This window comes from Dasypus novemcinctus, chromosome 3 (assembly GCF_030445035.2).
Source record: "Dasypus novemcinctus isolate mDasNov1 chromosome 3, mDasNov1.1.hap2, whole genome shotgun sequence".
Lineage (NCBI taxonomy): Eukaryota > Metazoa > Chordata > Mammalia > Cingulata > Dasypodidae > Dasypus > Dasypus novemcinctus.
In genome coordinates, this window is record NC_080675.1 from 92,862,588 (window position 1) to 92,887,236 (window position 24,649).

General features: G+C 49.9%; 2 protein-coding genes across 2 annotated transcripts in view; both read left to right on the forward strand.

The window, feature by feature from the left end:
* Positions 1–16,993, forward strand: part of SLC7A8 (solute carrier family 7 member 8) — a 51,102-nt gene extending 34,109 nt beyond the window's left edge. Inside the window, exons 4-11 of the mRNA XM_004474547.4 lie at positions 3,705–3,830; positions 5,178–5,331; positions 5,878–6,001; positions 7,389–7,492; positions 11,040–11,136; positions 13,525–13,674; positions 13,950–14,127; positions 14,685–16,993. Coding sequence (XP_004474604.1) covers positions 3,705–3,830; positions 5,178–5,331; positions 5,878–6,001; positions 7,389–7,492; positions 11,040–11,136; positions 13,525–13,674; positions 13,950–14,127; positions 14,685–14,842 — 1,091 coding nt within the window. The 3' untranslated portion in view covers positions 14,843–16,993. The remainder of the gene's footprint in view (positions 1–3,704; positions 3,831–5,177; positions 5,332–5,877; positions 6,002–7,388; positions 7,493–11,039; positions 11,137–13,524; positions 13,675–13,949; positions 14,128–14,684) is intronic.
* A 5,468-nt stretch (positions 16,994–22,461) lies between these two features.
* On the forward strand, positions 22,462–24,059 carry CEBPE (CCAAT enhancer binding protein epsilon). The gene is made up of 2 exons (XM_023583506.3): positions 22,462–23,037; positions 23,638–24,059. Exons 1-2 carry the CDS (start codon positions 22,528–22,530, stop codon positions 23,971–23,973), a joined length of 846 nt encoding a protein of 281 aa, XP_023439274.2. The 5' UTR covers positions 22,462–22,527; the 3' UTR covers positions 23,974–24,059.
* Positions 24,060–24,649: the final 590 nt, after the last annotated feature.

Below are 24,649 nucleotides of genomic sequence, written 5' to 3' on the forward strand. Positions count from 1 at the left end.
GAGAAGCTGAGATCACAGACTTAGTTGTGACTTGGGTTGGATTGCCACCAGGCACATGATCCTGAAATCCTTATTGAATTGAGTAAGATAAACCAACTGTGTATTTACCAGGATGTCTCAATCCATCGGGAACAGTTGAGTATTTGCAAAATGTTCTCCCTGTTCAAGCACTTAAAATCCTTCCTCTGACAACATGTTTTGGTTCTCCTTATATGACACCATCCTGGATAACAACTCTTCCACAACAGGTCAAGAGTTTCTGCTCTTGAAGTCAAGCTTCCTTTTGCTTTTTGGTTCTGTGAAACCAACTGGGGATTGTGTTTTCTTTTGATGAGATTCCTGGGGAGCAGGAGATTGGTGTATATTGTGGACAATGTAGACTGAGATGAGATGCGAGGGCTTACGAAATGTGGCATTTTCTTCACTCATTTATTAAATATTTGTGTGTACCTACTATTTGCCCTGGGATTAAAAACATGAAAAGGACATACACCCTGCCCTCCTAGTCTACCCAGGGAGAGGTAGGGAAAGCAGACACTTAGAATACCAAAAAATAAAAATAAAAGGGCCATGGGAAACGGACTTGGCCCAGTGGTTAGGGCGTCCGTCTACCACATGGGAGGTCCGCGGTTCAAACCCCAGGCCTCCAGGACCCGTGTGGAGCTGGCCCATGCGCAGTGCTGATGCGCGCAAGGAGTGCCGCCCCACGCAGAGTGTCCCCCGCGTAGGGGAGCCCCACGCGCAAGGAGTGTACCCGTAAGGAGAGCCGCCCAGCGTGAAAGAAAGTGCAGCCTGCCCAGAAACGGCACCGCCCACACTTCTCGTGCGGCTGAAAAAACAGAAACGGACAAAGAAACAAGACGCAGCAAATAGACACAGAGAACAGACAACCAGGGGAGGGGGGTTAAATAAATAAATAAATCTTTAAAAAAAATAAAAGGGCCGAATAAGATATAAACAAAGTCACCTGGGAGTAGAGAGGAGGCAGAATATTGTTTTTGTATATAAAACATGGCTGATATATCATACCTTGCAGGCACATTGTCAGAAATTAAGTAAAATGATAAAGACTCGCAGAAGAGGTGACACCTGAGCTGGATCTTGAAAGAGTAGTTTGCCAGGTAGAGGCAGTGCAGGGAGGAAGGTTATAGACGGATAATAATGCCAGGACCCTCCTACTCTGCCAAAATGTTCTCAGAATCAAGTAAGGTTGGAAAATATGTGGAAAGTAAAAGCCCAATTTAAGGATAAAGTATTGCTCTAACTTTTTTAAAAAAATTAATTTATTTTTATTTATTTCTCCCCCTCCTCGTTGTTTGTACTCACTGTCTGCTCATCTGTCTTTTTAGGAGGCACAAGGAACTGAACCCAGGGCCTCCCATGTGGGAGGGAAGCACCTAATCACTTGAGCCACCTCCACTCCCTGTTTGTTGTATCTCTCATTGTTTCCTCACTGTGTCTTTCGGTTGCATCATCTCACTGTGTCATCTCGTTGTGTCACCTTGCCACGCCTGCTTGCTGTATCTTCTTTAGGAGACACCGGAAACTGGGACCTCCCAGGTGGGAGCCCAGCTGCTTGAGCCACATCTGCTTTCCTATTTTGTTTTTTGTTTGTTTGTTTTTTTAAAGATTTATTTATTTTATTTTATTCCCCCCCTCCCCCGGTTGTCAGTTCTCTGTGTCTATTTGCTGCGTCTTGTTTCTTTGTCCGCTTCTTTGTCCGCTTCTGTTGTCGTCAGCAGCACGGGAAGTGTGGGCGGCGCCATTCCTGGGCAGGCTGCACTTTCTTTCACGCTGGGCGGCTCTCCTTACGGACACACTCCTCGCGTGTGGGCTTCCCTACGCGGGGGACACCCCTGCGTGGCAGGGCACTCCATGCGCACATCAGCACTGCACATGGGCCAGCTCCACACGGGTCAAGGAGGCCCTGGGTTTGAACCGCGGACCTCCCATGTGGTAGACAGACGCGCTAACCACTGGGCCAACTCCGTTTCCCTATTTTGTAACTTTATATGCCCTTCCAAGTAAAGTCAGAGCCCTGGTTCAAGGTTTGAGGAGACAAACAAGCTCATGCTTCTACATGTACGACTTGTATCCTTTGAGAAAGAGAGACATCCTGGCCACTGTTTTAGGGGAAAGGGAAACAGGAGGATTTAAATTTTCCTTTTGATTCTCACCACTTCACAACCACCAGGAAATTGAGAATCCCATCCCAGCAGAGCCAGGCACCAGTGGGTTGCTTAGGGAGAATAGACAGGGTCCCTCTCCCTAATGCTCAGCTTCTAAGTTCTCATCCAGCCCTTTGAGCTGCCACATTGCTGGGATATTGGAGAGACCTATGACTCCTAGGTAAGGAAGCAGAGTCAAAGGCCCACATGCCACCGAAGAAGACACTGGGATGGATGGCAAATAAGCACATGAAAAAATATCCAACGTCATTATTCATTAGGGCAGTTCAAATTAAAATCACAATGAAACATGACTACACACCTATTAGAATGGCCAGAATTTAAAAACTGACAATGCCACATGCTGGCAAGGATGCAGAGCAGCAAAAACTCTTATACATTACTAGAAATGCAAAATGACACAGCCACTTTGGAAAACAGTTTAGCAATTTCTTATAAAGTTTAACATACAATTACCATATGACTGAGAATCACACTCCTGGATATTTACTCAAGAGAAATTAAAACCCAACTCAAAGACCTCTATGCAACTGTTTATAGCAGCTTTATTCATAATAGTTAAAAACTGGAAGCAACACAAGTGTCCATGGTGAATGGAAAAACAAAACAATACATTCATAAAACAGAACATTACTTGACAATAAAAAGGAATGAACAACTCATATATTCAGCAACATGGATGAAATCCAAAAACATCCTGTTAAGTGAAAAAAGCCAGATACAAAAGGCTACATATGATCCCACTTATACAACATTCTGGTAAAAGAAAAACCACAGGGACAGAAATCAAATCAGTGGTTGCCAGAAGCAGGGGGAAGGGGATTAAAAACAAAGGAGCATGATAGATAAGGTAACTTTTTGGAGGGATGGAAATGTTCTCTATTTAAATGTGGTTGTAAATAAACAACTCAATATATTTGTCAAATCTTATCAAACTACATATAAAAAGGTGAATTTTACTATATAAATTGTATCTTTTTTTTATTTTTTATTTTTTTTTTATTTTTTATTGACTTTGTAATAATATTACATTAAAAATATATATGTGAGGTCCCATTCTATAAATTGTATCTTGATAAGCCTAATAAACCAACAAAATCTAGGTCTTGATTCTGCTAGACCTCTGTTGCCCCCACAGTCATCCAGGATCCCACCAGTTGCCCAGGGCAACACAGAGTGACTTAAAGAGAAAGCCCACCACTCCTGTCTCAATCAGACGCTGATTCCCCACTCTCCTGCCCGAAAGCCAGTGCCCACACTTCAAGCCTACTTCTGGCTTCCAGCCCTGGGCAGGACGGGCTCTGACCAAGCTCTAATTTGGGGCATGTAATCCCCATTTGTAACCCATTAACCCAGCCAAGGTTTCTGGTCACTGGGGCTGAATTTGCAGGATGTTTGGCTGGCTTGTTGTAATCCCATCATTGGGAACGAGGACCATTTCTGCTTCTGTGCTGTGGGCATTGTGCAACCTTGCTCCGGCCCCTGAAGAGTATGTCTGGGGGTCTGTCGTTTCAGTGATCCTCACATGGGTCAACTGTTCCAGTGTGCGATGGGCCACCCGGGTTCAGGACATCTTCACAGCTGGGAAGCTCCTGGCCCTGGCCCTGATCATCATCATGGGGATTGTCCAGGTCTGCAAAGGTAAGTGTTATCAGGACAACAGGGCACTGCCCGATGTCCTGCCCCCTGCCTGTATACATCCCCTCACATCATCTTCAGATGTGTGAACACCCTGAAATTTCCCACCTCTGACCCTAAGTGACCTCTCTTCTTTGCTTACTTGTCAAAACAGGAGATACACCCATTTCCCCAGGGTGGATGGAAATAGGGAATGCACTCCCTGGTTTGCAGTGACCCATCCTCCCCTGCTTGCCTCATGGCCCCAGCACAGCTAGGTGAAGACCCCAGATCTCTGGACTCCTACTGTCCTCTGGCCCTAACCCCAGGGAAGCTCTCTGCCATTTTAGAGTACCTTGTGCATATCTTAAAATGGGGGACAGAGGAGCAGATCTTTATAGGTTTCAAAATCACTCATAATCTCTACAAGAGAGAGCTCTGCATTCCCAGGGCCCCTGCCAACATTCCCCACTGGATTTGGTCCTTTCCAAGCCCCAGTCTGTATTTGGTTTCCATGGGACTCGTGGCACCATTAGGCTCTGCCCAGTGTCACTGCCTCATGGAGAAAGTCAGATGACAAGCAGGAAGCTTTCCCATTGCCCAAAGCACTAAAAGCAGTGAGGGGAGCCCAGATGTTTACTCCAGGAAACCTAATTAAGTTTCTGCTATATAGTATGCATGAATATTTTAAATCAGTTGGATTAAGTTCTTTAGCAGTTTTTATTGTTTCTAGGAATTTAGACCTAAGGAAATCACTGTTCAAAGATGGTGAGTCCCTCCTAATTATGTCTCAATTCTTTCTCCTTACCACTCTAATCCCATCATTTCCTTGTCCAAATGGTGGATTACAAACAAATAAGTAACATATGATTAGGTATTGTGCCTCATTATATCAGTCAGTTGGCAACCTTTGGAAGCTTATGTTTGAGAGTTGACTGTTCTCAATGCTTGCTTTATGAAAATGTACAAACATATATCAGGGAAGGTGCTCAGGAGACTGCCAGTGACTCCAGTCCTGCGTCTCTGAAGCCAAGCAAGCTCATTTGGGCTGGAGTTGCCCAACTTACCCTCCCTTGTCCATTGACCTCCCCTGGCTTTCCTTCCAAGTAACCATGAAAAAGAAGAAGATTCAGAATTGGGCTTTGCACCTGAACGTCCCCCTGCCTATTTGAACTCATGGTTACCATGTTCTAATCTGTATTTCCCTGCTCCTTTTAGTTCCACTTCTTCAGTGCATTGGGTTCACTGGAGATGAGACAAAAGACCGGCCTCATTGCCTCAGAGAGGGGTGAGAGATGGAGCAGGCAGGCCAAGGGCTGCCAGGGCCTCTGACTCATGTCTCTGAACAGCCTCTGCCCATTGTGTCCACAGGAAAATACTTCTGGCTAGAGCCAAAGAACGCATTTGAGAATTTCCAAGAGCCTGACATTGGCCTCATCGCACTGGCTTTCCTTCAGGGCTCCTTTGCCTATGGAGGCTGGAACTTCCTTAATTACGTGACTGAGGAACTTGTTGATCCCTACAAGTAAGTTGAAATAGGCCAGCTCTTCGCTTGAAAGGCATCCACTGCCCACTTCTCCTTTCCCTTCTGGTCTGTCCTGAAGAAATAGTTTTCTCTAAGGAACTTAAACCATGTGCCATCCACTTTGCGGGAAGAGCCATGATCCGGTTACTGTCCCAGAGCAGATTAAATGCTGAAAACTTTGCTGAAATAATACCACTGCTGTATAGAATGAAATGTGCCCCCTAGAAGCTTCCGGGCATCTTATTCACTTGTCTCAAGATAGGCCAGTCTTTGTGACTTGAGGTAGGGGGAAGGGGTGCATTGTAGAGATTCAGGTCAAGAAGAGATCAGCAGGTGTGGAGAGTGTAGCCTGCCTAAACTGTTTTATTTCCTTCAAATTATCCTGCCCGTTTTGAGACAAAATTCACCTCCCAGGGAGAGGGAGCATCATAAGGCTACAAGCTTAGCCTCAGGCATAGAAGCTGAAGATAATCCCTTCACTCCACAGTGAGGCAGGTGGTCCCTGGGTGCCAAGCCTTTCCCCTCTCATCTGCTTTCCCTCTACAGGAACCTTCCCAGAGCCATCTTCATCTCCATCCCACTGGTCACATTTGTGTATGTCTTTGCCAATGTTGCTTATGTCACTGCAATGTCCCCCCAGGAGCTGCTGGCATCAAATGCTGTCGCTGTGGTAAGAAATCAAACTTGGATCTCTCACACCAGGAATGTTGGCATAGATGTAACTCCTTAGCCCCACTTACTTTTCCCTGATACATGCCTTGTGGAATTGGAAATCATTACAAGTCTTCAGGGCAGAAACCATATACTGTCTTCACTGGGGCATCTCCATGTGCCCAGGAGCAAACTGACACCTAGGTTGTGCCTAGAACAACTACTGTGGCAGAACTGAGTAGCTGCGACAGACTGTATGGCCCGCCAAGCCAAAAATATTTACTATCTGTCTCTTTACAGAATACATTTGCTGACCCCTCATCTAGGGTCACTTTAAACTCTAAATTTAATAACTGTACAAAGGAGACAGACTTCTCCTTAGAAAGCCTAATATTGCACAAGACACACCATTTCTCTCTGCCTCTGTTTCCTCCTCTGGAAAGTATGTAGTTTGACTCCTTCCCTCTTCAATGAAAAGTGTTTGCAGGTAAACAGTCATGAAGTGAGAGTGGTTTGTGCTTTGTGGGGAAAGAGATGATTCAGGTCTATGGGATTGGGGTCCTTGATATCTGGGAAAGACCTGGAAGCTGTGTTGCTCCCGCACGTGGCTTCAGGCTGGACCATAGCCTGTCCTACCAAACAGGGTCAACACTTGTCTTCTTTCTGAAGACTCTAAAGAAGGAGGCTTTCTAGTCCCCCATGGGCGTTTGTTCCCATGACTAACATCCTTCCCCATTAGGTCTTCCTCCCACCAGCATGTCTGTTCCTCTCCCCATAACATGCTATCAACCCAGGTAGACCTGGCTCTGAAAATATGGAAAAGGCTCATCACCCTCTATTTTATATTCCTTCAGTACGTGAAGGCTAGTCTACAGCTTCACAAACTTTTCTTTCTCAAAGAACAAATAGTGACTTGTTCATAAATTTTCCCCCATGACATCATCTCTTTCAATTCTCACAACCACACTATGAATTGGGATTCATCTGGTCTAAGGCAAGCTACTTGATCGTTTTATACCTCAGTTTTCTCACCCATAAAATGGGGATAATAAATATTTGTTGTTATTATTGTTGCTGTTGTTACTGTACACTTACTCTATCAGTTAATTAACCCAAGACATTTACTGACTCTGCACTGCGTAGTTATCGTGGTGGGAAGTGGTGGTACATGAGGGAGACTGGGCATTGTTAGACATCCCTCCTCTCAGGGAACCTGGCCAGAGAGATTCAGCAAGGGTGCAGATGGGAGAGAAGCAATCTCAGCAGGGAAGCAAGAACAGAGGGCTGGGGAAACCAAAGAGGGTGGAGGGAGGACAGCAGGCACACCAGCCACTGCTTCCTCGATGAGTACTCGGCCTGAGACGTAATCTCTCCTTTTCCCCTGCTCCCCCTGTTTTCTCTCCCAGACTTTTGGAGAGAAACTCCTAGGGGTCATGGCCTGGATCATGCCCATTTCCGTTGCCCTGTCCACCTTTGGAGGAGTCAATGGTTCTCTCTTCACCTCCTCCCGGTGAGTGCTGTCTGGGCCTTCCCTGGCCCGGGGGCCACTGTGCCGTGCATATTGTTCTGTGTATATGTGGTGGGCTTGTCTCCGTCTGCGGGGTCAGTGTGGGTACCTGGGGTGTGGTGACCTGGCAGAGGGGCGAGTGCTCACATGAGGTTGTGCGTATGTCAGTGTGTATGCACGGGGTGTGTGCTGCTCACATGATGACCTACCATGTGCATGACATGCAGGTCCTAGGTGCTTCAACTCTAGTGGCTTCAAATGGAGCAGAGGCCAGAGAAGGCCCCCTCTGCTGCTGTCTGATGCAGCAGCAGGTCAGGGGCTGTGCGTGGGAGATGGACAGTGCCTTGGCTGCAGTCCTAGAGCCCCCCTTTTCACTTGCCTGGAAACGGGCTGCTGCTGGCTACAAAGGAACCCCACTCTGAGAGGGTCCAGGATGGAGACTTGTGCCTGGGCCTCTGATCTCCCATTAAAGTGATGGGATCAGGCTGCAGTGGAGTTGGGTCTCCTCTGGGTGTCCTTGAGGATGCAGCTGTGGGAGACCTCTGCCTGGTCTAAGTGAGATTCAGGTAGAGATTGTGCAATGAGGAAGGTGGGGAAGAGCAGAATAGAACACTTGTCCAAAGAAAGACCTGACTTTTAGCCACAACCTCTACCCCAAAACTGTCTGGGAGGCCAGAAGCATGAGTGGGCCCAAGAGTCTCTGGCTCCTGCCTCCCTAGATCCAGGAATCTGGCCCCTTCTTGCTGTCCCATCTTACCATCTCCTGTGTCTTAAGCTGAATGTGACACAGCCCAGAATGGGCTGCTGAGGCCAGCAGACATGGGATGATTTCCATTTGTGTGGTTCAGCAGGGTCCTCCCAGAACTCTAGGAAAGCTCCCTGCCCCAGGGCAGAGTCTCTCCTGAAGAGCTGGGAAGGCAGAGAAGCCCTGAGCTCAGCTGCTTCCCACACCACTGTCACATCAGGGAGGAGTTCCCATGAAGTGGCAGGGAAGGGCCGTATTTTCAGGGCCCAGGGCAGGAAAGAGGTAGTATGATGTCACCTATACCCCAGGGTCCGATGACACTCACCCACAGCAACCTCGTGTGCGTGTTACACAGGAGCAGTGGCGACATGGAGGCCCCAGCCAAGGGCGAACAGTGGAAGAACTGTGACCCATGAGGCTCCCTGGGATCTATTGGAGGAGAGTGACTGCCTGCAGTCACTTTAGAGTGGGGTTGGTCCCTCGGGCAGGCCCAGCAGCGGTCTGCATGCATGTGATACAGTTGTGTGTGCATGCAGGCCTCCTCTGATCACCTTTCCAGTCCCTTCCTTCCTTCCTTCCCATTCCTTCCTTCCCTCTCTATCTGGGGTCTGGAGAGGAGGATCTTTCCAGAAAAATAGGAGTGTGTGTGGGTGTGTTATGCTTATTGTCCTCGTCTCCTCTGTTGTCAGCTATCAGGGCAAGGTTTGTCTTTTGTGAACTTTACACTTGCAAATGCTGTTAGGCCTGAACAATGACACTTGGCCCTGGCTGCAGGTGGAGGAGGGACTTGAATGCTGGCCCCTGGCTATGTGCATGATGAGGCCTGGGGCCCAGTCTGGTGCATGAGGCTGTCCTCTAGAGGGTCAGTAGCATGGGGGTGGGCGGGGAGAGCAGGGGCACTGCATGGCTGCATGAGGCTAGTGACACTAGCCTGGGTAGTTGGTGATGGTAACTGCATAGGGGTTCATGGGGTCACAACCAGCTCCCACACTTCTGATCAACTTCTGCTGTTAGCTCCAATCTTCCTTATACACAAATTACAAAGTAAGTGATGATTCTCTTCGTAACTGCCCGTGTCCTGATTCTATGCCTTTCTGACCTCATCACACCATCCTTTTCCTCTTCCCTCTTACATGTTCTTTTCCCTATAAACCTTAGAAAAAAGAAAAAGTGGTCTAATTCACACTACGATGTAAATGACTGCTAACAACTTATAGTATTTTCTTTTCTCTTCGGAGAGGAAAAGGGGAAAATGGCTGCTTTTAATGTTAAAATTTCTCTTTTAAACAGTAAATTTTAGGGGAGCAGATGTGGTTCAAGCAGTTGAGCACCTGCTTCCCATATGGGAGGTCCCAGGTTCAGTTCTGGTGCCTCCTAAAAAAAAAAAAAAAAACAAGCAAAAACCAACTCAAGGAAGCCAATGTACCTCCCTAGTTGAGCACCAGCTTCCCACATAACAAGGTCCTGGTACCTCAAAAAAAAATTATTTTTTTAATATCTTGGTTGTGATATTACAGTATAGTTTTGCAAGATCTTGCCACTGGGAGAGACTGGATAAAGGGTACACAGGACCTCTTAGAATTCTTTTTTACAACTGCATGTGAATATACAAGTATCTCAAAATTAAAAGATTAATTTTTTATAAATTTTTAAAAATACTTTCATGCTGATGAATGTTTTATTTTAGAATTTTAAAAAATTTTCTACAAAACATAAGAAAATTAAAATCACTCATAATCCCACCACCCAGAGATAATCAGCTGATATTTTAATGTATTTTTCCACATGCCCATAAACAATTTTAGAATCGGACTCATACTGTATGCAATCATACAGTTTTCTCTCTTTTTAAAAAATTTAACATTATATCATGAGCATGTTCTCAGGTAATCAAAAAAAATTTTCAAATCATTTTTATAACTACAAAATATCCCATCTTCTGAATATACCATAATTTATTTAATCAGTAATACCTACTTTTAGGCATGTAGGTTATTCCAATTTTTTCTTATCAGAATCTTTGTATGTACATCTTTGATCAACTGTCCATTTCTTTAGGATGGCTTCTTGGGAGAAGAATAAGTAGCTAAAAGGATATAAATATTTAGGTATAATTTATATCCTATAAAATATACAGATCCTAAGTATTCAATGCAATGAGCTTTGACGGGTGTAGAGAGAATGTAACCATCACCCAAAATAAAATATAGAACATCTTCACAGATCCCAAGTTTCCTTGTGCCCCTTTCCACTCAACGCCCCTCCCACCCCCACACAGTGGCAACTACTAGGAACCGAATGTTTTTAAGGCTTTCAATACATAGCACAGTCCCAATATATCAGAGAACCTGTCTCCCTTGAGGACAGGGGAGGCATATTTTAAAAAGATTAAGGGGGAGCAGTTGTAGCTCAGTGGCTGAGTGCCCGGGGGTTCAATCCTCGGTACCTTCTAAAAAGAAAAAGTAAGGCCAAAGAGAGAAGCTGCCCCAGGCGCCTTCCATTGCGAGCTGCAGACAGAGTGACAGTAGACTCATCAGTAACCTAGAGCCACTCGACCACCCTTAGGGTCTATCCACCACTCCAAGGGCTGCTTCTGGTTTGCCCAAACCTGCATTTGTGAACATGGGTCCTGTAACTAGCGGGCTGGGAGGTGTGCACTTGCAGGTGGGTACCTGGTCATGGGAAGGGTACTCCTGTGTGAGGCAGAAGGTGGGCACGGGCAAGGGAGCCTGGGCTGGGGAGGGAATACCTTTGGGGGGCAGATCCATGGGCTATCCCAGGCTGACCTGCCTTTCTCTCTGCCAGGCTGTTCTTTGCTGGAGCCAGGGAGGGCCACCTTCCCAGCGTGTTGGCCATGATCCACGTGAAGCGCTGCACCCCAATCCCAGCCCTGCTCTTCACAGTAAGGCCTCTCCTGCTGCCTCCTCTTTGTGCCTGCTCTGATCTGGTTGCTCACACTCCCCACAAATGCCCTCTCACCCTCCTGGCCTGTTGTTCCTGAGTTTCACTGGGTCTTAGTAAGCTAGCAAATGATATGCATGGGCTGGATTAATATCAAGAGACCCAGGGAAGCAGATTTGGCCCAATGGATAGGGCGTCCATCTACCACATGGGAGGTCCACAGTTCAAACCCCGGGCCTCCTTGACCCGTGTGGAGCTGGCCCATGCGCAGAGCTAATGCACGCAAGGAGTGCTGTGCCACGCAGGGGTGTCTCCCGCATAGAGGAGCCCCATGTGCAAGGAGTGCGCCCCATAAGGAGAGCCGCCCAGCGCAAAAAAAGTGCAGCCTGCCCAGGAATGGCACCGTGCACGCACAGAGAGCTGACACAGCAAGATGACACAACAAAACGAGACACAGATTCCCACAGAAGAACACACAGTGAATGGACACAGAGAGCAGGCAACTGGGAGGGGGGGGGGGGGCGGAGGGGAGAGAAATAAATAAAAAATAAATCTTGAAAATAAATAAATAAATAAATATCAAGAGACCCTGAATTGTAAAATACCCCAAGATCTGATGCCGGTTCATATCCATGCCTCCCATCTTGTCAGGTCAGTGACAGCTTCCAGATTCCACAGCTTCATAAAGAAGCTTTTCTTCCCCCAAGTCTCCTCTGCACCTGTGACCCACAGGGGCGCAGCTCGGGCTCCACCCGTGACTGATCACTGAGCACCTCCCAATCAATCTTCATGCTCTGGGAGGCTCTGTCAGCCTCTTGGACAATATCACTGAAACAAATTCAGAGTGATAAGCGTTCACCAAATGGGAAAGTTCCTAAAGAAAGGAAGACTGGTAAACTGAAAATGGAGAAAAGGAAACTTGGGATGGGGAAGAAAAATAGGAGTAAAATTACCCCGGAGGAGAACCATTTAGAGGGAAGCGGACCTGGTCCAATGGATAGGGCGTCTGCCTACTACATGGGAGGTCCGTGGTTCAAACCCCGGGCCTCCTTAACCTATGTGGAGCTGGCCCATGCGCAGTGCTGATGCGCACATGGAGTGCCGTGCCACGAAGGGGTGTCCCCCGTGTAGGGGAGCCCCATGCACAAGGAGTGCACCCCGTAAGGAGAGCTGCCCCACGTGAAAGAAAGTGCAGCCTGCCCAGGAATGGTGCTGCCCACACGGAGAGCTGACACAACAAGATGATGCAACAAAAAGAAACACAGATTCCCAGTGCCGCTGATAAAGATAGAAGTGGTCACAGAAGAACACACAGCGAAAAGACACAGAGAGCAGACAACTAGGGGTGAGGGGAATAAATTAAAAAAAAAAAAAAAAAAAACATTTAGGGAGAGCTAAAGGAAGGATCGAAGATGTGTCCCCACTGAGTCTTTTGAGTTTTATTTTGTTTTGTTTTCTGGATCCGGAATAAAACTTTGAAAATGACTTTGGTCTACTAGCAAAGCAGTTAGAAATTTGGATAACAGAGTTCTCTGGAGTCAAGGGATTGTGCATTAGGAGGAATTTCAGAATGTTCAAATAAGGAATGAAGGTCATCTGAATTGATTAAAGGTGGCTGGAAAAGACTCAATACTCTCAGTGGACCACAAACTATCTGAGCTATTGGTGCAGTTCTGTAACCATTAGGCAAGTACAAGAGGCTGGCCTAATCACCCATCGATTATTCTCACCATCAGATCTCACAAGGAGAACTGAGCCTTATATGGGCTTTTACAAATTAGCAGAGGGAAAGACCGTGGTACCCAGAGAGTCTCTGAAATGATTTTAAAATTGAAAGTGCACCTTACTAAGAAAATCTTATAGAGATGCTATGAAGGTTAAAGGAATTAATGTTTGAAGAATGCTAAGACTAGGACCCAGTATATAGTAAGTGCTATATAACTGTTAAATTTTAAAAAGATAAGAAAATTAAATCAGATGAGTCAGCCAGGAAAAAGGATTGGGCAAAAGAACACCTTAATCTGCAGTTAACAATCTTCCCTAAGGGATAAAAAAGCAATTAGCTTGAGCTACAACCAAGGGAGAAATGTAAATGAGATCAGGTGACACCCGGATGGTCAACCCAGTTGTTTAGGGCCAATGTCAGTTCTGATTAATTTGGGCCCACCCCTGTCAGTGGTTAAATATTTTTATTATCACTCCTACAATACGATAGAACTTCCTGGTAATGAAAATTACTGGGGGAGGTTGGAAAGTCTCCAGGAGATAATCCACTCTAAGATGGAATTTTCTGTCTGAAGGCAAGGGAAGGGCCACAGGTAGCCTGTAGACACTTCTTCCTGTCTCTGAACACATTTCCCACCACTAATGAGCTCTCTTGCTTCCCCAGTGCATCTCTACCCTGCTGATGCTAGTCACTAGTGACATGTACACACTCATCAACTATGTGGGCTTCATCAACTACCTCTTCTATGGGGTCACAATTGCTGGACAGATCGTCCTTCGCTGGAAGAAGCCTGATATCCCCCGCCCCATCAAGGTGAGAGAACCTCCCTTTGGGGTTCCCTTCCCCTCCTATACTGGTTCCGGTTGCAGTTCAGGTTTAAAAAGTACCTCTCTTCCCGGCTGCTGTCCTCAGCTCACCACCTCTGTATGATGGCAGCAGACCCCTTGGGAGGCAAGGACCATGTGTGAATGGGAAGCCCTTTCCGTTCTCCCCTGGGGATAAGAGCTGAGAAGCTTGCAGCTAGGGATGTGCTGCCCCTGGGGTGCGTGGTGACCACACAGCTAATGGAACCTCTGCTCCAACCACAGATCAACCTGCTGTTCCCCATCATCTACTTGCTGTTTTGGGCCTTCCTGCTGGTCTTCAGCCTGTGGTCGGAGCCGGTGGTCTGTGGCATTGGCTTGGCCATCATGCTGACAGGGGTGCCCGTTTATTTCCTGGGTGTTTACTGGCAACACAAACCCAAGTGTTTCAATGATTTCATTGGTAAGTTGTCGAAGGCATTGGGTGGCTAGAGGGATTACCGGTCTGGGATAAAATGGTCAGCAGTCTAGTGAGGTGCCCCATCAAGGTCAGGAGGTCTAGGTTCACCTTAACCTGGGTCCACAGAGCTCTGGAGTAGGAGCCAGGGGCAGGAAAGAGCAAGTACCTACCCAGAGAGCTCTGAGGATAGAAGAGTGGCATTTCCACATGGACCTTAGACCTGCAAGAATAGGCAACCAGTTAGCCATCCTGCAGGAGCTTCCCTGGGCTAGGCAGAGACCGTGTAGATGCTGGAATGAGTCATCAAAGGGCATAGGAAAGTGGAAGGCTGGGCCTTAATGAGCAAGGGGCAGCCAGCAGAAACAGGCTGTGCCCTCACAGGAGGCAGGGGAGACCACTATCTGCTGGAGAGTAATTCTCCTAAAGACACTGGCTATGGTGCTAAGGCAAAACCTGAGACAGGAGAGATGGAAAAGGGAAAGGCCAAGGCCAAGGCCAGCTACAGGGTTTGGAGAGACATTCTGGCACTGACCTAGTTTCTTTGTGTTCTCCTCCTACAGAGTTGCTAACCTTGGTGAGCCAGAAGTTGTGTGTGGTAGTGTACCCTGAGGGGAAGGGGAGCTCAGAGACAGAGGAGATGAGTGAGGAGGTGGAGCAGCCCATCAACCAGCCCACTCCCATCAAGGAGAAGGATGCAGTGGAGCAGCCCAAACCCTGAGGACTGCTGTGCCTCCCAGCTGACTCTTCCCGCCTTCATCTCCCCTTTCTGCCCTAAGTTCCTGCCTGGGTCCCCCCAAAACACACACACACACACCCCTCTGGTCCCCCCAAAACACACACACACACACCCCTCTGGTCCCCCCAAAACACACACACACACACCCCTCTGGTCCCCCCAAAACACACACACACACACACCTCTGGTCCCCCCAAAACACACACACACACACACACACACACACACACACACACACACACACACACACCTCTGCTCCTGTCAGGCAAGGTAAGACCTGGGTGTAGGTGGTGAGAAACTATAAACAAAGACACTGACATGTGTACCCAAAGAACAGCCCTCTCATTCCCAGGGCCCATGTCCAAGTGCTGTCCATGCTCTGAGCCATTAGAGGAGAGAGGAGATGCCAAGAGTGCCCCACAGAGCCCTCCGTCGTGGACCCAGTTGCGTCCTCAGGAACTAGAGTTCAGTACTGCCCTCCCTGCCTTACCCTCCTTTTCCTGAGCCCAAGGGCAGGTCTCAGCTCAGAGAGATGCGGCAGCAACAGTGAGCTGCTTGGGGAAGGGCAGACTCAAGCAAATCTGTCACCATTAAAGGTCAGCTAGAGAGACCAGCACCTTTCTCCCTTCACCAGGGATGCAAGAAATCAGAGAGGATGCTTCCTTCTGTCCTCTTCCCCACCCACCCCCACCGTTTGTCCCTGCATCCACCCCCACCTGGGCTTCCCATCCAGAGTGAGGTTCCTTTCAGGACACCACTCCCCCCTGAGCTAAGGACCAAGGAGAAGGAGAATTGCCCACCCCCTAACTCCAATCCAGGCCTGTGGAACATATTGGGAAAGGCTCAGATTGCAGAAACCCAGCCCTGCCTGCTGCATCCTGCCCCCAACTTGGTGCCAAAGCTTCCTGAAGCCAGAAAGACTTCTTTTTCAATGTAGTAGACATTTGTCTCCTAATGACAAAGCACTCAGCTCCTCCATCCCCATGCCCACACACACACACCCCCCCATGGGAAGGAATAGTTTCCCGGTTCCCTCTGCACCTGCACCCCCCACACACCCACCCAGCGCTGCCGGTCACCACTGGTCATTCCCTTCCCCTGCTCTCTGGACCTTGGCCCCAGACTGGTGTGAAGAATTCCCAAGCCCTTTAGACCTGAAATTGGAGCTAAATCAGCCTTAACTCACCTCCCATCCAAGAACTGGACCTAAAAATACTTCCTTATTTCTAACCCTCAGGGCAGATGTATTAAATGCCTCCCCTAGGAGGGAGGGCACGTTCCCATTCTCCCCAAAGGTGCCCCTAGAGAGCCCAGAGACTGTGTGGAGAGTGTTTTCTGAAGGCCTCTCCCCCAGTTCTATACCCTTTCCCTCATTTCCAGTCTCACCATCCTTCCTGACTTTGGACAACCTCCAAGGCAGGATGAGAGGGCAGGGGCAGAACAGCACCCACTCTGGAAGCCCCCAGAACAGTGCCGTTCTCAGGTGCCCTCTCGTGCACCCTGAGGCACCTGTGATATGCCAGCTTCGGGCTATCCTGCAGGCAGAGACTGCCCTTTCCTGTGCTCCAATGGAAGGCCTTGGGCCTGGTAACTCCCCTGCCTTACCTGTTGTGCTAAGGACGTAGGATCCTTTTATTCCAAAGCAGGACCTCCGCCCCCAACTCATTCCCTCAGCTTAACTGGAATACCAGGGAACCCCTCCTGGTCCAGGCTGGATCTCCCAGCTTCCCTGACCCATCTTTGGGGCAGCGCTGGGTTTGGTCTGAGTCATGGCTCCCTTCATAGTGGACACCAGGCAGGCTGGGGTTGGCCCCTGGAGGGTCAGGGGACCATCCTCTTGTTCCCTCTCTTCTCATTCCTCCAACTTCCTCCCCTCCTTCAGTTACTGTTTTTGTAAAGTGGATGCCTTACTTTTTGCATAAATATTTTTTGAAGCTGGTATTTCTATTTCTTTGGGGTTTTTTTTTTTTAATTTTATGAAAGGTCATTTTGGAGAGGTGGGATTAGTTAGAACTTGGGTAATGATCTGTCTTTGAGTTGGTTTGGGTTTTAGAGTTTTGTGGCAGATTTATTTCTTTTGGTGTAATAAAATGTAAAGTGGAAATAAAGTATTTGGTGATGTTGATAACTAAATGGCCTTCTGAGACAGTCACCAAGCATTTCCTGTCTTAGGAGATCTTTGGTTGCCAGGTTTCTTCCAGGATGGCATTCCCAAAGGCCTTCACACTCCATAACATTGAGCTGCCCCAAGGACTCGGTGCCAGGACTTTCAAACAGCCCCTCTCTTTTGGAATCAAAATACTCTCATTTCTTCTGTCGAGTCATGAAGTGTTAAGTTCCTTCCCTGGGTATTGTACTGAGAGCCTGCAAACTAGCTGGAAGAAACTCATCAGTACCAGAGCTGGAAACATGGGTGAAGTAGAGACCCCCACACTGAGCTAAGGGAGGCAAAGGCAAGCAAGAACAGTCACCTGGAGGTCTGGTCAGCAAAGGCTTCTCAGGCCAGGACAGTATGGGCTAAAGGGGAAAGGAAGTAACAGGCTGGGACTACAGAGAGACTTGGAGCATTAGGAGAGCACCCAGCTGGGCCCAAGGGGCTTGATGAGAGGGTCTGGGTGGTGAAGCTGGAGAGCACAGAGTGGGCAGGTGTTAAAAGCATCAGGATTGTGAGGCTTTGTTCATTCCACTGTACAGAGCCATCTGAGGGGAAGATTTCTAGGTGGAAGAGTAAAAGGACTGTTGGGTGAGGACAAGGAAGTACCTCCTGGTGTTTTGGGTTCATTGCTAGAGGAAGTTGATGGAATGAGACCCAGCCCTTGCTTCTGTGTTCCTCCCTTCCTGGGCAGCCCTCTTAGCTGCCTTTCCTGGTGGCATTGTTCCAGAACCAGCATTGCTGTCAGATGTAAGATGGGGGGAGGAAGGGGGGTAGTGGCAGAAAGGGGTGTTAAGACATTACCCTTCACCATCTGGGACACTACGCAGACACAGGCCGGCAAGACACCTCCTCTCCCAGTTTTGGCCTGCCCCCTGACATTCCTGCTATGTGGCTGCCATCCTTCCAGACTGCAGCACAAGGGCACTGAGCTGGGAGGCCAGACACTTGGCACCTAGTCCCAGCTCAGCCACCAAACAGCTGTGTGTCCTTGAGCAAGTTGCTCTGCCTATTAAGAATTTTTAGAGAAAAAAATGAAAAGGCTGAACCAAATATCAAAGTGTTCCTCAATCTCCCAACTTCGGATTGTCAGACCCTCCCAAAAGAGCAAGGGTTAAAACTGGGCAGATACCAGTCTGGTGCAAGAGTCTTTCCTCCAAGCCTCATGTCCACTCTTTTGGACACCTCTCCTCTCCCCACCCTCTATTTTCATTGCCCTGGGCTACCTGACATCTCCTCCGTGTTGTCCCATTCCAGCAAGTACAGCCTCCTAGATCCCCTCTCACTCCATGGAGACACTTGTCCCTTGGGAGGGCTCCTCTCTCCTTAAAGTGACACCTGCCAATCTTTTCAACCTGGTTAAATAGGCAACTCCTGGGCAGCACTATTTTTTGAAAACTGGGCCTTCTCCCTCTCTTTAATACTAGGAATGTCAGATGTCCTGACTTTAGGAGAGTTGGAAGTCTTTGAAGGCCACTGAAATCAGAGCTGTTTATGCAGTTATTTATTAATATAGTCATACATCAAATCCTTTTGTGACAAGGAATCTGCTATATTCTGTGGGAAGAGCAAGCATTCCTGAATTTTCTAGGTCAGCACAGACTTCAAATAATTTTTTCCATTGTCCTCACAAATATATTCTTATTTGTCAAATCACCTGCCCTTAATTTTAATTCAGGAAATACAGTCACCACAGATGAAGGGGTCCAAAAGATACATCCCTCCCTCTCCTCAAGGAACAAATAGTCTACCAGGAGAAAGAAGATAAGGCACATATGCACACGCTGTGTACTCTCTGGCACCACTGACCGCCCACTCTGAGCAGGAGCTGCCTGCCTGGGGACTTCCCCAGAAGGGCTATGAGCCTCCTGCAGTCAGGGACTGAACCTACGGTATGCCCACAGCCCACACTGTGCCTGATTCCTACATACTCAAAAGTGCTGTGGGAAGCAGACTTGGCCTAGTGGTTAGGGCATCTGCCTACCACATGGGAGGTCCAAGGTTCAAACCCCAGGCCTCCTTGACCCTTGTGGAGCTGGCCCATGCACAGTGCTGATGCTCGCAGGGAGTGCCCTGCCACACAGGTGTCACCCACATAGGGGAGCCCCATGCGCAAGGAGTGCAAGGAGTACAAGGAGTGCGCCCCATAAGGAGAGCCGCCCAGCGCGAAAGAAAGTGCAGCCTGCCCAGGAATGGCGCCACACACACGGAGAGCTGACACAACAAAATGACACAACCAAAAGAAACACAGATTCCCATGCCGCTGACAACAACAGAAGCGGACAAAGAAGAACATGCAGCAAATAGACACAGAGAACAGACAATTGGGGGGGGGATAGAAATAAATAAATACATCTTTTTTAAAAAGTGCTTATGGAATAGAGGCATCACACAAGGCAGCAGGTAGTGTGTTTGCTCGGGGGCTGGCAGATTAAGCTGGAAGATTAAGAGGAAGGGAGGGAGGAGACTTAACACCTACTGAGACCAGCTGCTTTACCCACATTATCTTATTTAAAGTGTAATTAAACAACCCTATGAAGTAGGCATTACTACTGCCACTTTACAAGTAAGATTAAGGAACTTTCCCAAGGTCACCCAGCTGCTAAGTGACAGAGGTCGAATTTGAGCCCAGTCCTCTCTGACACTTCACGGCCATGCTCTGCCACCTCCCTGTTAAGAAATGCTTGGTGAAGGAGGTGGTGTTGGAGCAAGGCTTGTTACAAAGTCACTAGAAAAATACACATGCCTTATTTCAGTTAGTCCAAACAGGTAGCAACTGCCCTGGCAAAAGGAAAACAATCCTACTAAAGAGGGCCGGCTTCTTTCTCTTTCTGAGATTCTCCCCACAACCAAGAATTCCCTGCCCTTGACATGCACTTCCCTCCCCACCACCCCTTCCTGTCCAGCATACGCCCTCTCCTGCCCTGAGATGCTACTGTCCTGCCCCCAAAACCCCTCAGTTACTGGGAAACACTGAAGTCAGAGCGTGGCAACGTCACCACTAGGCTGGGATCGCTTATCTCCCAGTGACCAAAGCTGCTGACTTTCTCATTTCCTGCCTGGCTCTATTTGCTCATCTCCCCTGCTTCCTCCAGTGCCCATTTCATTCACCACTAACACAGCCTCGCCCCTCTTTCTGTAAGCAGTCAACTGAGGGCAAAGAAGGCTCTTTGAGTCACACAGCTCCCTTTTTCCCCATCTTTTCAACCCTGGCTGATTTCAAGCCCACAGCCCTTTCCCCCAACATTGAGGAGGCATCCCTGTTGATGATGCGCAACCTCTCAGCCTTGTTTTCCTTATAAGGTAGAGGTAGAAATACTGTCTTCCTTGCCTACCTTCCTACTTAACTCGCAGGGAAATGGTCAGCATGAAAAAGTTTCATCTTTCCATGATTGAAAAAGCACAACTTACCAGAAAACACAAGGCCTAACTATTATCACTATTTCGGGGCGGGGGTGGGATTAATAGACTTTCTCCTCATTGAGACCAGGCCACTGGCCCAGTCTCCCTGTAACAGCATGGCAAGCCCCCATCCCTGCTAGGTGGCCTCTTCCCAGTTCCCAGTGCTCAGCAGGCCCTGGTAGGGCTGTGAGAGGCTGCCCTCTGCTGTCCACCTGTTCAGGGAGCACAGCTGCCCCATCAGTTCCAGAACCTTGGACCAATATTGCTACCTGGTGGTCAATAGAGGCACTGCTGCCAAACAGCTGTCACTCCGCTTTGGTTCCTATTCGGCACAGGGTCCTTTGAAATGAGAAGGCAGGAAGTCTCTCCATCTGGTCCTGGAATCTGTCTCCAGGATGCATGCAAATCTCCCCAGCCATGCCGGGACTTTGGGAGAAAGCATATCTATCTGGCCATCCCTCAAGCCAAGCACATAAAGCTCCTGGGGTAGATGTGAGGGCTGGGGAGGAAGGGAAAAGGATGATGCCAACTAAAGAAATAACTTGCTTCGTTTGTAGGCAGCCACATCTCCACAGACATTTTATTTTAGCATTCAAAGCCGCTCCACATCTCCCTTCCACATTTGTCCCACCTTGGCCCACTCTCTGTGGCCCAGCCCTTGTCATGCCCAACTTGTAAAAACTCCTGGCCCACCCACAGGGCACCCACAGCATTTGCTGATGATAAAAGAGCCAGCAACACATTTCTATGCATTCTTTCCTTTTTACTGGATCTACAGCCCCATTTGGAGGTAAAATTCAACGGGTAAAAGCAAGACTCCAGTATGTGCCTCTGTCAGAAGGGAGGGGGAAGTTTCCAGAGGAAAGAGAAAAGGGAAGAAGGGGGGCCCAGCAGGAGACCAAGAAGTGCAGAGAGAGAGCCAGGGGCTTCTTCCAGAGCGCCTGGAACAGAGCCCCAGGAAGAGGTGATGACAAAAGAGAAGGCTTCTCAAGCCTCACAAGAGGAAGTGGGCCCAAGAGAGACAAGGCGGAGGCCTGAGAATGGCCATGAAGAAGGAAAGACAGCAAACTGAACTTCAGTGAGCTCTTAAGCCCTGCAGCCCGGGTACAGGAAATGGGAGGCAGAAGAACCTCAGGCCCAGAGTTGGCGGCAAAGCATGGGCCTGAGTTGCTGGCAGCACAGGGGAGCTAGAAGAGAGGCCCTGGAGTCACCAGAGGAAGTGGCTGCCCGTTCCCTGGGCATCTGCAGCCTGGGCCTGGGGCACAGGGCTCAAGTCCTGAGCAGGCACCTCAGCCAAGCCCAGGCAGTCAGGCACTTTGCCAGGCTGCAGACGCATTCCTGTTTGAGCTATTGCACAGACCTTGGGCAAAAACCTAGCAGGTGAGCCTGCTCTAGGCCACAGCGCACATACGGTTTCCTGCTTGTTCCTACTTTCTGACCCCCTCACACAACACCTCCACCCTGCACCCAGAAGGATGGCCCTGAGAGGTAGGGCTATAAAAGGAACAGGCTGCCCCTGGGGGTAGGTGGAGCCCAGGAGTGGAGTGGTGGGGGTGGTGGAGAGGGAGGTGGGTCAAGGGAGGAGCTCAGATCAGACTGGGGGTCGGCACTGGAAGAGGGTTTCTCTGCTCACTCCAACTTGGCACCTCATTCTGCACAGAACTTTTTGGAAGTCAGAGGGAGGACACTCAGAGTGAGGTGTTGCCCTCAGGAAGAACTCTGGAATCCCTTGGGCTCAGCGGGGAGACAGGAAGGCATCTCCAGAACCTTGACCGGGACTCTGACCAAAGAGTGCCCCCCAATATAGGCCAGGGGCCCCATTTCTCTAAGGCCTGCATTCCTCCCTCTGGGGTGCGCCCTGCCCCTCCCTGAGTCACCCCAAGGAGAGAGGGGGGGAAAAAGGGAAGAGGCATTGACCCCAGAGGAAGAAAAAGGAAGCAAAGAAGAGGAGGGAGGAGAGAGGCCACACAGGAGTGGGTGACAGAGAAGACCGGAGAGGGCAGATCTGGGGCAGATCTGGGGCAGGGGGAGATCGTGAGAAGGCAGACCAAGCATCCTTGGGGTGCCCAAGCGCAAGGCGGCGGGGGCGGGGAGCCAAGGGGGCGGGCCGGCCATGTCCCACGGGACCTACTACGAGTGTGAGCCCCGGGGCGGCCAGCAGCCACTTGAGTTCTCAGGGGGCCGAGCAGGGCCCGGGGAGCTGGGGGACATGTGTGAGCATGAGGCCTCCATCGACCTCTCTGCCTACATCGAGTCTGGGGAGGAACAGCTACTCTCTGACCTCTTTGCTGTGAAGCCAGCGCCTGAGGCACGAGGTCTCAAGGGCCCGGGCACACCGGCCTTCCCCCACTACCTGCCGCCTGACCCCCGGCCCTTCGCCTACCCCCCCCACACCTTCGGCCCGGACAGGAAAGCACTGGGGCCTGGCATCTACAGCAGTCCGGGGAGCTACGATCCAAGGGCGGTGGCCGTGAAGGAGGAGCCTCGGGGCCCAGAAGGCAGCCGCGGTGCCGGCCGCGGCAGCTACAATCCCCTGCAGTACCAAGTGGCACACTGTGGACAGACGGCCATGCACCTGCCCCCAGCCCTGGCTGCACCCAGCCAGCCCCTGCGCGTCCTCAAGGTAAGAGCAGACCGACTCTCCCCACCACCAAGGGGCTGGAGAGAGGCCGCTGTGGCTGGGTAACTTTGAACTTACCCCCACTAATGCAAACCGCATCGGTATTTGGTGTCGCTTTGTGAAATTGACCCACCCACCTCTGTACTCACTGCCCGACGGTGACTAGCCCCCGGTGGCTTCTCTGTGAATTCCCTCCCCCGTGGTGCTGGAGCCCAACGTGTCCTGCAGCCCCTGTGGCAAGCCGACCTGCCCTCCTCTCAGGCCCCCCAGCCAGCTTCCCTGCTGCCCATCAGGGCCCATCACCGCTCTTGTTTCTCTGTCGCCTGCTTTTAGAAGAGGAAATGTCTGCTGATCATAGAATAAGACACTCAAGACAGATTGAGGGAAAGTGTCCTCAGAGAGTGTGGGAACATGGAAAACAGAGGACCCTGTGCACCCAGCAAGACAATGGCTGTGAGCTGGGGGGGGGGGGGGGCAGCTGGCTCTGAATCCTAGATTCCTTTGATGCCCAGGGGCGCCCTGGTGGCTGGGATTCATGTCTTGCCTTCATTCTGCCTCCGTGGCCACCCCTTACCTGTCTGTTTCCTTATGTCCCCCACCCAGGCCCCCCTGGCCACTGCTGCACCTCCCTGCAGCCCCCTCCTCAAGGCACCCTCCCCAGCTGGCCCCTCTCACAAGGGCAAGAAGGCAGTGAACAAAGACAGCCTGGAGTACCGGCTGCGGCGGGAGCGCAACAACATCGCTGTGCGCAAGAGCCGGGACAAGGCCAAGCGGCGCATTCTGGAGACGCAGCAGAAGGTGCTGGAGTATATGGCCGAGAACGAGCGCCTCCGCAGCCGCGTGGAGCAGCTCACCCAGGAGCTGGACACCCTTCGCAACCTCTTCCGCCAGATCCCTGAGGCCGCCAACCTCATCAAGGGCGTGGGGGGCTGCAGCTGAACCCAGCTGGCTGGACTATGGGCCCCAGCCCTCCTGGCCTGTCTGGAGCTCCTCATAGGCCCAGCATGAGACATAGACCAAAGACAAATGACAGTGGGCAGCCGGGAGGCTAGGGAGGGTGAACCCCAGCATAATGATTCTGTGGCTGAATAAAATTGCACTGTGACCTGGTGCTGGGGCTGTATGCTGGACCTGGCACTGGGGGGGGAGGGGGGGAGGCAGGGCATAGGGGACCCCAGGGGCAGGAAATGCTTGTGCATGATCTGCATACCTCTTATTTCCATGCCCAAATGAGTGTGCAGGAATGCAAGCGCTGCCCACAGCTTTCCTCAATACACTACCCACCCCCTGGGCCCACTCTGTCCTTTTAGAAGCTAAAGATACCCCCCACCCCACCACCAACCCCCCACAGGTCCTGGAGCAGCCTCCAGATACTCTCCTAACAGAGATGGGTGAGGGTGCCTCCAAGGCTGGCAGGAAGGTTCCAGCACCACACAGTCCCTATGCTCAGGCCTGCTAACCTGGTCCTGCTCTCCCTTACCTTAAAGTGTAGGTCTGGGAACTCTTGCCCCAGGTGAGCAAAAGAAAAATTCCAGATGGCTCTGGGATGATTATCCTTACATCTTGCTTCAGTATGCCATCCCTTCTTTCAAGTTCCCCAGCCTCATTCTCTACC

Excerpts from the sequence above, each read along its gene's own strand:
- CEBPE (XM_023583506.3), top strand. The coding sequence starts at position 22,528 with ATGTCCCACGGGACCTACTACGAGTGTGAGCCCCGGGGCGGCCAGCAG. Across the intron at positions 23,038-23,637 it reads AGCCCCTGCGCGTCCTCAAG|GCCCCCCTGGCCACTGCTGC; the intron begins GTAAGAGCAGAC and ends TCCCCCACCCAG.